The 13,889-nt window shown below is 31.7% G+C and overlaps 1 protein-coding gene across 8 annotated transcripts in view; it reads right to left on the bottom strand.

The window, feature by feature from the left end:
• Positions 1–3,249: 3,249 nt before the first annotated feature.
• LOC148279986 (uncharacterized) overlaps positions 3,250–13,889 on the bottom strand; it is a 169,553-nt gene continuing 158,913 nt past the window's right edge. For 6 of the 8 annotated variants that reach the window (XM_088229099.1, XM_088229103.1, XM_088229100.1 and 3 more), the window contains 4 exons: positions 6,899–7,231; positions 5,760–6,317; positions 4,906–5,270; positions 3,250–3,844 (listed from right to left, as the gene is read on the bottom strand). In XM_088229099.1, the coding sequence (XP_088085225.1) occupies positions 3,796–3,844; positions 4,906–5,270; positions 5,760–6,317; positions 6,899–7,231 (1,305 nt within the window). In that variant the 3' untranslated portion in view covers positions 3,250–3,795. The remainder of the gene's footprint in view (positions 3,845–4,905; positions 5,271–5,759; positions 6,318–6,898; positions 7,232–13,889) is intronic. The other 2 variants (XM_088229106.1, XM_088229107.1) reach the window with 1 other exon arrangement.

Here is a 13,889-nt window from a genome sequence, read left to right as displayed (position 1 = left end):
CATAATATTTTGTATCTGGGTAGGAAGTTCTGAGTGCGAAATAGAACCAGAACCCTAGACGAATGCTTTCGACTCGATGACTACTCTCAGATAAAAATCTTGAAAAAGGAGATTCCGCATAAATAAGTCCACCTCGTAGTTTAGTCGTTTCATTTGCTTTGTTTTATATCCATATTCGTAATGTAATAGTGTACATGATAAACAATTATCTACTATTGTTAGGGTCTACGCACGAAAGGAACGCGGTAGTGGTGTGACGCTACTTTATTGAATGTTGATGATAGTTGGAGGGCCGATATAAATAATTATGCACAGGATCTTCAAAAGGTTGTTTATTGTACCTATCCGAGGATAATATTAACTTAGGCAAATGAAGCGTAATCAAATTGTACTTTTTTTTTCGTTTTTCGTATACGGCGTCACTTTTAAAATGAAAGCGTTTATTTTCACTTTTTAATTATGAATGAATCCATATTTAACGATTGAAAAAGGGTTAGATTCAATAAAATACACACGCTTTTACGGATACATTTTTGATGACAAAAGACCATATCACTTTTAGAATTTAGTTATTAACTCAGAGTAATAATGCATGAACTTATAGAGAAGCCCCATCACTATGTTTCATAGAACGCAAGCGATGTTGGTTTGTTGCTAAGCAACAAATTGGTGGCCACTTTGTTTTTTTTTCCAACATAAACAAAATTGTTCAATCAAATGCTTTTTTAGCTGTGCTTGGCTTTGTTTGTAAAAAACTGGGATATTTACGTTATAATAAATAAAAATCGACTATGGTGAATTGCAGTATGTTTGGTTGCAGTAGTAGGAGCGTAAAAGTTGTTAAAGGAGACAGTTTTCATAGGTAATTGATTTCGAATATTTTCCCATGATTTACATTGATTTTTGGCATTTATTGTCCCGGCACGCGTATTGTGTTGCTTTAAAACTTTCCTTATATCAACATATTTACTTCAGATACTACTATTTATCAATTTAGGAGATAAATTTGTGAATTAAAGCATGTTTGCTGTTGATTATGGGCAATATGTCAGGGCTGCACTAGACATTAATATAAAGTTTGAGTTTTTATCGAGTAGAGGTCGATTCAAATTTTACTTGAAAACAGCAATGTTAACCTTGAAATCGCATCTAAAATGACGTGTCCAAATTTCAGGCCGCTACGACTCGCCGTTTCGGAGATGTGACGGACAAACAAACAAACTAAACACGGGACTTTGGTTCCATGGAGTTGGGATTTATGTTTCCATAAATGTAACATAAGTATATTGTGAATAAAATGAATAAAAAATAAACACACACATGTATTTTCAGTTTAATAAAATAAATATAGGCGAATTATAGAAAAATAAATTAGAATGACCCTGCAATAACAAATACAAGGGTACATACTTAAAAGTATTTACAATGCAAATTAATATCCATTTGGCAATTCTCGACCTGAGTACGGCTCATTGTTTTGCTGCGAACTGTAGCTAACTTAATACTTAATAGTCATGTACTGTACAAGTAACAGTTTGAACTGTATTCCACAATCCTGTAGCAAGGGGTAAATGTTGGCCGTGTCTCGCTGCCATCGTCGCTTTCGGGGTCGTAAATCCCGAAAGTTATGAAGTCTCGAAATTCCTCTCAAGTCCGGTGTCACTGCGTAGGTCGGTGGAAGATACTGGTTCGTAGTCCTGGGGTGAAGCAATGGTCAAGTCCAAGGTGTAGATCCAGTAGTAGAGCGGGAGGTCGGGCGGGGTGACGAAATGAAACGATCAGACTAACGTGTCTCGAGGCGAACTCAATATTTATTATTTAAAATGTACACATTATATAGGGCGTGTTGCGGGCTCCCGCTACCTGCGTCCGAACCAGCGTTAGGCCAATACGGGAGTGGGGGGGGGGGGGGAAATACCGCTCCCACTATACCCGGCCGGCGCGCCTCCCCCAAAGTGCATATAGGGAGATGCCGGCGCTCGGCTCGGTCACTTCGCTGGGAGCCGCCGGACGCGCCACATCAATTACAAAATAAATTTCTAAAGGCAAACATTAGTCTCGTTTGCAAAAATGCCTTTTTTAAGGCAGTCCTTAGTCTCGTTTACACAAATGCAAAGTCCCATTTTAGGGCAATAATTGGTCAAACGTCTAGCTTCAGGCCCTTTTTAGGGCCTATAACACAAATTTCTATTCGATAGTACCCCGGTATCGCTAAAGTCAGACCCGAAAGTGGAATATTCATCCTTTATTGTAGGTCCAACATTTAGCCTACAACTGTCTGTTACAAGTCATATAATGGTTTTCCTACGTTTGGGCTCCTCTATAGCTTGGAGCATTATTACTCTGAGGTTCTTGACTTTTTAAAAAAGCTTACCTAGCTACGCAATAGCTCTTTAAATTTTGAATGCACGTAAATTATATTAGTCAATCATTTTATTTTCGTTGATTACATTACCTGTTTTTTTTATTATTTGACGCATCATGTTGACAAAATAAATAGTTTTTTCGGTTAAATTTAATATTTCATATCTAGAGAAATACCCTTTTAAAGCGCACTTGAGGGAGGAGGTAGGTATATTAAAAAAATGGCACTGTATAAGCTACCAATAATAATAACGATAATATCCACCTTATTGTAATAAGTATACTGGTTAGCATGTTGGCTATCGTATACGAGATTTCGAGTTTAATTCCCAAAATGGAAAAAAAATACATGTTGGTTTTTATATACTCGTAGTAAAGATACAATATTATTTTCCAAGCTATTAAATACATACTATTCTTCAGACACCTAAGGCGTAAGACTGATCATCTTTACTTTCATGTGATGAGTTATCAAGAACCGTTGCATTCAGTGTATCAATTCGGTGCTTCGTGTAGGTAATATTTTTATAAAAAATATCAATGATTCAATAAATAACAAAATAAAATTGGTATTTTCATTTATTTGTTTATAAAAAAATGCGCAAAATAATTATTTTCTAATTGCCCGTCTCACTAGACTTTCGAGGCGGGAATTTCTTTTTTTCAGTTAAGTCAGTGGGTATTCATAACTTTATATCGACGATGGAAATGAAAAAGTTCCCAAGCGACATGTAGCAACTTTGCAAATGAGCCAATTAAAGTTTTGATTAATTAATTAATAAATATAAGAATAAATAAAGAAACCAGTTTTTAAAATTTTTATTACACGTTATTGGTGTTAATGTTTGTCCTGAGGGTGTAATCAATAGAAAACAAAAGAAAATATAGGTATGTAATGACTTTATTATTATACATGCTGGCACACATTAAAATATTTACATTATATCGTATTAGAGTACGATTATCTTAATATATTTTACATAAACGTTTTTAATAAAAAAAATACATATAAAGAGAATTAATAAATATTAATTTTTATTGTTTAAAAAACACATTTGTTTGTCGTTTCTTCGCCAAAAACGAAATGCATGAAACGGAAGAAACCAGAAAAAAAGGACTCTGATATTTGTTAATCATAACCCCACCTCTTACGGTCTTCTCTCCGTCGATATGTATTGTGATAGCTGTCGAAGTTTTCATATATTCCATGTTATTATTTCACCTCACGACAGTCATTTTTTAAAGTTATACATCGAATAGATAAATTGTTGGAAAACAATATTGAAACACAGTAATATACAAAATACAAAAAAATATACAATAAAGAAAAACCGGTTTTGCATCTCTCGCTGTTCTGACTATTTTTTTTCCACATGATCAAACTGATTCGAAGTAACCAACCAGAGAACCAGATCGAAGCAAATTTCTTGATCAATGATTAGCAATAAGCGGCACTTCAGGATCTCCAATTACTGTCGTTCTGAAAAATCAATAAACATATTCTTTATTATAATTCTTGATTTAATTTCACATAGGAAAATCAAATTCAGCTATCGTAAAAACTCTAGTAGGTATATAAGAATTTCGTAATTACAATTAATTTGGTTTTTCTTTTTTAAAATTCTATTCTCACTTCCATTTAGTAGCAACTGCAATTAGAAATGATAATGGAATATATAAGAAACCCCTTTACCGTCAGTTTACTATATCTACTGTCATATTATATTATCAAGCATGTATTTTTTTTCACCAAACGAAGTACTGAAAAAGATGCTAACTTTATATATGTAATAATGTTATACTTTATCATGTATCAAAAGACATTAAAAAGTTATTTGTAGTATTCGATCAGAACAAAGTTGTGTAAATAGTTTTCATAGCGACAATGGTGAAAAATAAATTCGTCTCTGAACGACATTTTCAGGGAATCAATACAATTTTATGACGACAGTAGTAAGAAAATTTTTTGACAGTTTGAAGAGCCCGAAGATCTATATTTACGAGTAATTATGAGTACTTATAACAGAAATAACCGATAAAATTTGGAAATCTGTCTGACTTTTTTCGTAAGCATTTAAAATGTGGGTTCTTATAAGTAAAGGTTCCTCTTAATTTATTCAAATCACTATCGTTGACCTCCACCTATTCCAAATGATGGTAAAAAATAAAATGATAAATTACACACTACTAAATGATTTATAGCAGGCATAGGATATAATTATCATAAGTAGGTAAATATGAATTTAGGAAAGATATATAAATACAGTTTATTTTATTCAATAGTTGGTAGGTACAAGAGTTTAGGGTAATAAAACCACGCACCACAGTGAAAGTAATTTAAAGTAAACAGTGCAAGAAATCAATGAACATAATATTGTTATAATATTATGCTATGTACAGGAAATGTTATAGGCAATCTTCAGAACACATGTGAATATTATTGTTTATTTACAATTTTTATTATGTTCCCCAACACCTCACTTTGATTATTGAATTCTACATTTTGTAAAAAATCGTGCTAAAATCATTATAATTTCTTACGTTTGGCCAAACTTTATGCTTTTTTGCTGAGCGGACATTTTAAATGCCGCGTTTCGTTCGTTCAAAAACATCGGTGTAGAGTTTTTCAAAATTCCTCCATGGGGAAGACTTTCTGTCTTTGTTAGTTCTATTTTTCCATTGCCGTTCAGCGAAGGAGACACCGGCAGCCTGTTGCTGCCGCCATTCATCATTGTGTTGTGAGATAAGGATTTCGCTATCGGTACTTTAGGTATATTTATGGACGGAGGTAGTGGAGATATAACGTGGCCGTATCTTTTGTGGAAGTTGGCGTTTGGCTCACTCAATATTGAGTCGAGAGCAAGTTCTTGGGATTTCATTTTACTTCCACCGTTCATAAGTAAGTCCTGTAAAATATATATTCATCGGGTTTATTTCACCAATAAAACCTCATTTATGCCAACAATCAAAGATTACGATGAACATTAATTTAATGCTGGTTGCTCATTTTAATTCGATCACTTTGTAAAAATGGTAAACAATTATTTATGATACATTTGCAAGAGTAATAATTAAATTTACAAGATAATAGGTCAAAGCTAGACATTTTTTTCCAATACATACAATGCACGTCAAAAATAATTATGTTCAGTAGCGTAAAGGGGAAAAGCAATGGGTATAATATTACAACTAAATTGTGGATTAAATGTTTCGAGCGAAATGAGCACATGACTTGTTATTTACATACGTACAAAAACAAAAATTCAGCATTAAAATTTAAGCGATATTTCTTGTTGTTGATGTCATTAGAAACGGAAACATTTAGAATGAAATGCGATGAATGCAAAACACCGCGGTGCTGTTTATATTAAGTAAAAACAAAATCATGAACTTACGTTTTCAGTCTTCTTTTTTAGATTGGATCGCGAGAGTGTTTGTACCAGCTCTGACTGTAATCTACTGCCGACTGGTTCATCTTTCCTCAATGGTCCATCAACTGCGTCATTGCTCAAGAATTCTAGTTTAGACGGCTGTTTCCTGAACGTGTTAGTCGGATATTCCCCGATGGTTACAGATACTTGCGGATTAGCTTTCTTCATTGTTAGAGTTCCGCTTGGCTGCTTCATGAAATAGGTATTCGGAGGTCTGGGGGTCGGTGACGAAGGATTAGTCAGTTTGAAGGATTCTAGAGATTCCATCTCGACTGCGTCAGATTTGGCTTTGATCAGTTTCGGTTTGCTGATGACTTTGACAAGAGATGACGTATCGTAATCTGGTGTGGGGGTTGCGGGAGGTTTGTCAGGAAGTGCAATATCGGGTCGATGAGTTCCATTTTGCTGTGGTTTTTTAGCTGGGGGTGGAGGAGGTGCTTTCAGTTTTTTGTGTGTTGCTGGAGATTTTATTCCGTTGGTGTGGGGTACTTCCTGTTTCCTTATATTATCTGGGACAGGCATCTGGAAATAAAACAACTAATGTAAACCTTTATCAATGTGTTATAGGCAATTATTCAATATTAAATTTTAATACGTTTGAATGTTAGTTAGACAACTAGTAGTTGCTTTAGTAGTAGTTGCTAGTAGTAGTTGCTTGTAGACAACTACTACTAAAGGTGATCAGTCTTACGCTTCAGGTACCAGTCTAGGGACTATAAAATATTCTAGTGTAAAAACACCCTTTTGAATAATATTCCATGTCAACCATGTCGGGAATCGAACCCGAGACCTCTCGCATGGTAGGCAAACGCGCTGACCATTACACCACGAGGCCGTTAGTAAAGATATAACTTAATCACATTACATATTCGAACACGTTTTAAAACTACCTAAATGCAAAAAGTTTACACTCCACGGAACTGATTCCGTTGAGCGCCTGGCTAATGTTGACGAAAACAATGGCTTTTTTTATTTACATATTTTTTTATATATTTATTTTGTTGCAGGTGTCACAAATAACAGTATAAAATATCTCGCTCAAGTTTTATTGAAAAACGTCGATAGGAAAAAAATGCTTAATAATTTATTGCGAAATAACTAACCGGCGGGGGGGGAGGCGGTTGTCCGGGAGGTTTGAGGCTCTTCTTCGGCGGCTCTGGAGAGCTTACTCCGTTTACTCGACTCACGCCATTATGTCCGGGTACTCCATTAGCTATATTAACGTTAGCTGGTCCCAAGCCGTTCGGCTTACTGACTCCATTTATCCCATTGACGGCACTGATTCCATTCAGTCCATTGCTTGCATTTACTGGAATGTTTGGACTCGCGATAGCTCCATTGAGCCTACTCGGTCCAGTAACTACATTGGGCTGTTTGGCAGGACTCTGTATTCGGGGAGTAGTAGTTGTCCCAGTGTAGGCATTCAGGGGTCTGTCCTGAAATAATAAAATAATCTACATTAAAATCCATATTTTTTACATTCAATCAAAATAAATATTACACCTATGGGGTGGTGCATATGCCAATATATCAAACCCTCTTAAAATAGTCCAAAGATTAATTATTAAAGTAATTTTTAAGAAACCCTCAACATTCAATACGGAAAGTCTATATAAAATATTTAAGGTTTATACAGTAGACACTTCTACTGTAAATAAATTCTATTATACAAAAATACAAAAAAGAAAAAATAAAAGAATTTAAAATGAATAAGTCACTCAGATACCAACATAATATTAAAATTCCTAAATTCCATACAAGAAATGGTCAAAATAGCTTTGTCTTCAAAGGTGTAAAAAATTATAATAATCTTCCTAATGAACTAAAAACTATTAAAAAGAATATATCAATAAATAAATTTAAAGTTAATCTAAAGAAATTTTTTGAACTCGTGTAAAAACAACATTAAATTTTAATTAGTATGAATGTATTATTGTTTAATGTTTTTTCTTTATATATCCTATGTTTTTCTTTTTCTTTTCATGTACTCGTATTTAAAATTATAAAAACTCTTATAAATTAACAACTAAAACAGTGTAAGTCACTCTCCAAGCACAAGGAGTTAGTCTCTTCTTTTGAAGAGTTACAGTGATAACATTTACTAGATGTGTAAAAGTAGATATGTTTAGAATTTTACAAAAACATATTCTTTTTATGAAATTTACGAATTAATTTTTTTTTTTAAATACATAGGTAAAACTATTTTTTAAATTTTTATTTTTCTTTTATTCAGGAAACATACAGTACGGTTACATAGTTTTATATTTTACACATTTAGACTTAACTCTAATGGGCCAGTGAAGTTTCCATATTATATAATAATTATATGTAAGGTTATCAATGAAAGTACAAAAAAGAGAAGGAAAAAAACATAAATAGAAGTTGTTTAAAAATAAAAAGCAAAAAAAGTTATTTTAAAGTTTGTAGTTAGTATTTACAAATGGAAATAATATTTTAAATGAAATTTTTTTTTTGCAAAAGTAATTAAAAGTTAAGAACTAAAATAAAGAATGAAAAACATGCTTGGATGTAAAATAAAAAAAAAAATCAAAAAGGAAAAACATAAATATACACATACATATTTTATGGGATTTAAAGAAACGATGAGCAAAATCTTTAAATGAAATATATAAGACAATAAATTTAAGTCAACTTAAAAACATCTTCAAAATGAACGACACATTATAGTAAAAGCAGCAATATATTGATTTTATATACATAAACAAAATGAGTAGTAAAAAGTAGTTTAAAAGTATAAAAACATGTCAATGCAGCAGAACAACAGCAGCAAACATACAGTACAAATGCTCGTATGTATACACAATATTAAACATTATTATTGTATAATATTTCTAGCTCATTAATGGTGTAAGATGCTTGTGTTTAGAAGATTCAATTATAACAATGTAGTACCTATGTATAGCTATGGACATATACGATTAGCTTAAAAGTTTTGAATCTTAAATATAATAAACCTTTTTCTAATTTGAGCGTAGCAAAAAAATTTCAAATTATTGAAATGTGCGTGCTTCTGCTTTTGTTTACTTGGTTCACCGACTGGCATTCACATATTAAAATATGCTTATTGAACGTTCGAAAGCACTCTACCAAATTTATATACACATATTCTATTTCATTATCTCACGAAATTTACACACAGAAATCAAGAAATTTTTAATATGAAACGGGGATTCGCCATTGTTCACAAAGTTTTCGTTCACTAGGGCAGGGCTATGAATATAATTTTCATTATCTAACATCTCTGGGTAATTTGAAATATGAATAGGTTTGATAAATGATCGAATCTCAACCAGTTTACTGCTTTTCATAACGGATTGTTAAATTCTTACCTACAGATTTTAAGTGATAATATTGCAAAAATATAATTTATTATTTGCAAATAAAAAATGTTTCGAACCTTCCTCCCTCATTAATTAGTAGTTTTGAATTGCGTTAACTGCAAGTATTATAATTTAAATTATAATTTGATAGTAAACATACTCATCCAAGTACCTACATGTATTTTGCCGTTATATTTTCATAAATAATTCATATCGTCGATCTCTCAAAGCGATTCCGGTAACTGGAAAATTGCAATATCAAAACGTTGCCATGTACAAAAAACAGTAAGTATGTAATAATCTTTTTCTTACACAAACACATTTCTAAAATATTGAAGGTATTGTGAACTTATGAAATTCAAACCTGATATTTTTATTAAAATAAAATACCCCCGCGTTTTATACACCACGTGCAATCAATAACTAACAAAGAAAATAACATTATTTAAAAAAAAAAAAATAGGTATCTTAAAAACTACGAGTGTCCGTCCATCTATGACAGTAAAGTTATGTGACCTTAGAGAAGTATTTTGATTCAAAATGAAGTGAAAAATCTTTATGACTATTGAAATGCCGTACCCAATTCCATACCAAAACTAAAAAAGTTTCCGTTTACTAAATCGAAATTAAAAAGCTAACTGCACTTCTGATTTCAATGATTTGTTACGACAGTAAAAAAACATTAAAAGTATGCACATGGTGTATGAAATACATTTATAAAAAAGTAGTAAATAAATCATGAATAATTCGACATATCAACCAAAATATAAAGTTGGATTTATATAGAACCTTTTGTTGTGAAAATCGCCTCAAGGGCGCTGAAGAATTGATTTGTCAATGTATTCCTAATTTATATATTTGTTACGAGAGCTATCAAATAGAACGTAGTTATCTGAAAAAATGTTGCAGGTTTTTAAAACAATTAACATTTTTTATTTCATTTATATGGTAACATAAAATGAGACATGTTTTTTTTCTATCGCGGTGTACTTTTACATTTATTTAGTTATCTTAAAGCTGTAACTTTTCAAAAAAGAGACTTATATGAGAGTGGCTTATATTGATTAGCAGCAGAATGTATTTATGAATGGGAAGTAGGGTGATGCTTAAAAATGAAAGTTAAAAAATTCAACGGTTCACCCTCCCATTTTGATCTCTCATATGTAAAATGGAGTTAACTAAAATTTTGTTGGATTTCATTAAGTTTTAGGGGTCGCTACCAGGCTTTAAATTTAATAAAAAATGATAAAATTCAATTTAATTTTCTGTGGTAATTTTTTATATTACTAAAAATTATTATCCCACTAAACACTTTCACATTTCACAGGCCATAAAGTTGTTGACCGACTTCCAGTTTTAGTTTCTGGTAAAGGGGTGGATCAGCTTCTCTGCATTCCGAAACTTGAGTCTGCTGAAGGTGAAAAAATTGCATCAGCAGTTTATGAATCCCTCCTTTCATGGGGTTTACTCAATAAAGTAATGAGTATGAGTTTTGACACAACCGCATCTAATACCGGGTCTCGAAAAGGGGCTTGTATTCTACTTGAGCAGAAAATGGATAAGGAAATGCTCTGGCTAGCATGTAGGCATCACATTATGGAAATTATGCTGAAATCAGTTGTTCAAAACGAAATTGGGCCTTCGTCTGGACCAGATAATTCATTATTCAAAAGATTTCAGAAAAACTGGCAATTAATTAATAAAAAACAGTATGCGACGTTAGAAACTGATGAAGAATCTATTGAAAAGCTCCAAGATGTGAAAGATGAAATAATCAATTTTGCTAAGAAACAATTGACAGAATATCAGCCCAGAGATGATTACAAGGAACTCTTGCAACTAAGCATTGTATTTTTGGGAGGAGAACTAAAAAATGGATGGCAAAGTCTATCTACTCTCTGAAAATGTTCTTGTTTCGAGAACAATTCAGACTAACAAAACAAGAGGAAAAAGGTTTGCGAGAAATCTGTATTTTTACAGTCTTAATCTATATAAAGTATTGGTTCCAAGCTCCATCCGCTTGTTCAGCTCCAAGAAACGACTTAGAACTCCTCAAAGATTTAAAGAAGTATGAGGATGTAAACCCTGTCATAGCTAGAAAAGCAATAAATAAAGTATGTGGCCATTTATGGTATGTCTCAGAGGAACTTATCGCCTTATCATTTTTTGACGACAAAGTGAGAAATGAAACTAAGAAGAAAATGGTGGAAGCTCTAAAGAAAGAAGGAGCTGATTTTTGCCCGAAAAGAATTAATGTAGACATTGATAACATTGGTAATAAAAATCTAGAAGATTTTGTCACTAGTAACACCAAACGATTCTTTTCTATTACCGGATTAAGCTCCGATTTCCTCAAGAAAAAAGTTGAAGACTGGATCAAAGACAAGGAATATATTCAAAGTAAGGAGATAGTATCCAAATTTAAGGTAGTCAATGATACAGCAGAGAGAGGGGTGTCCTTAATCCAAGAGTACAACAAAATACTGACCCTAGATGAAGACCAGAAGCAGTATATTTTGCTTCTTGTGAAGTCCTTCAGACAAAAGTTCCCGAACTACAAAAAAGCAACTTTGCTGTCTGCATAATGAGTTTTTTACGTGTTAATTGTGCATCAAAATCTTTTTAAGGACTCTAAACAACTAATATAAGCTTATATTAATTCTGTAATAAGTTTTTTTTAAAATTGTGACAGTTAAAGACATTTTATAAAAATCTGTGTTTTTTGTCTAATTTTCCTCTTGTTTGTTCACATCCCGAAAGTAAATTGCAACACATATATGATACAAAATTAGCTTTAAGTAACATATATGGACCTTATAACCTCATTTTAGCTTTTATTATGTAAAAAAAATAAAAAATATAATAAATACAATTTTTTTTAAATAATCACTTTTTGGGAAAATTTTCGATTTTTTAATCTTCGGTAGCGACCTTTAAATTTTTCTCAAAAAATCTCAAAAAAATAATTTAAGTTTCTCTTATTAGGTAGAACAAAACGGGAGGGTGAATCAAGAGAAAAGAAACAAAAAAAATTTTTGGGTCTTTTAAGCATCACCCTAATGGGAAGGCATATAATTTTTTTGTAAACATTATAATGGTAAATGATGCAATATACGGAATATAATCAATCATATTAAAAAATTAAAACCTCACATAAATAATACTGGTATCTTGTGGTAGAAAATAATATTGTTTTGATCAATTATTTTTGTACCAATAAACTGTGATTACATATTTATTTATGAATTTGGCGGACGTGTGTATTATAGAAAACCGTAACACAAATCATTTGAACCTTTGATTAAATTTGCATTTAAATTACAATTCAGGTTTATTTATTTATATGCGGCAGATACTTTCGTGTGTTAAATGAATGTATAATAATATAATTCTATTCATAATACGAAGGTATGTTGTTAATTTTAATTATTGTTATAAAAATGATCGAGAGAACGCTATAAATGTACGTATCATACATATTATGTAGGTAGGTATCTATCGTTATGCATTATACATATTCTAAATATAAATATCTTTATAATCACCTGTTCTAGACAACACAGCCTTGACCATGTACCTACCTACCTAACTGTATTTAAATATTATTATGAATTTACTTAGATGTTGCAAACTTATGATTTAACAATGCGTAGTGGGTATGCCGTCTGAAATTTGAGAACAATAATTAATGACCGATTAAATATATTACACTAAACGCTCATTGCAGTGAAAGTTTAAAAAATGACCGAAAGAGTGCATGCGATTTTTTGTTATATTTCGTTACCTATTTTTTTTTGGTTTTCGACAAGATGGCTGTCTGAATATGAGCAACGAAGAAACTTTCAAATGTATCGAGTTATATCACGGAGAAAACTGTACATAAAAATACACATAACATACAAAAAATAAACCAAATTAATTTTATTACAAAATGCACTTATGAACGCCATAGGTATAAAAGATTTAATGCTGAAACTTTTTTAAATTTTTTTTTCCTCGATAATCTTCCTGTCTTTTTCTCATAATAGATTTGCCCAGGCCGCGGTGACCTCAGGAGCTTATTTAGAGCTAATTCTTATTTTTCAGAATAGGAATAGTTTAATGTTAAAAGGTGTATAGTTTATGATAACATTTATTCATAAATGAATTTAAAAAACATATAGCTATTTCGGATATCGTATTAAGTATTGAAATCCAATATTTTACCGTAGTAATTATTTATTTTGCACCACAACGGGTCAAGATACACATTTCAGTGGTGAATTACAGTACAGAACACTCAGACTTGAGATAAATCACATTTCAATTCAATTCGGTTCATTTATTTAAAATAACATATACATAATAAACTAAAATTCAAGACGTACATTTTACAAAAAAAAAAAAAAAACATAAATAGCCTCTTATAAAAATAGTACGAGAATCCTGCTCCGGAATTAATGTGATGTCACCGGGAATCGAACCCGAAACCATCTGAGCGCAGGTAAGCATTTTAGCCACTAGACCACCGTAATACTTACATATCTTTTAACTTTCACGGGATTCGAGACATTATTTAAAACATAAATATTAGTTCCTTTCAAGAAAATTAATATTTTTCTATGAATTATTCGGCACCGCGTCGTACCTGATTTGCAATTAGCTGCTTTTCCATAAAAATAACATAATGCATTTAATAATAACAAAATCAGGAAACAATATAGAAAGATTATATTTCTATCGAGTGTTTAATAATATATCAGGAAGATTTTTT

The sequence above is a fragment of the Micrasema longulum genome, unplaced genomic scaffold (genome assembly GCF_059751315.1).
Source record: "Micrasema longulum isolate JH-2025_06_02 unplaced genomic scaffold, ASM5975131v1 h1tg000634l, whole genome shotgun sequence".
Lineage (NCBI taxonomy): Eukaryota > Metazoa > Arthropoda > Insecta > Trichoptera > Brachycentridae > Micrasema > Micrasema longulum.
The sequence above is the reverse complement of the archived record's forward strand: the minus strand, read 5'-3'. Positions and strand labels throughout refer to the sequence as shown.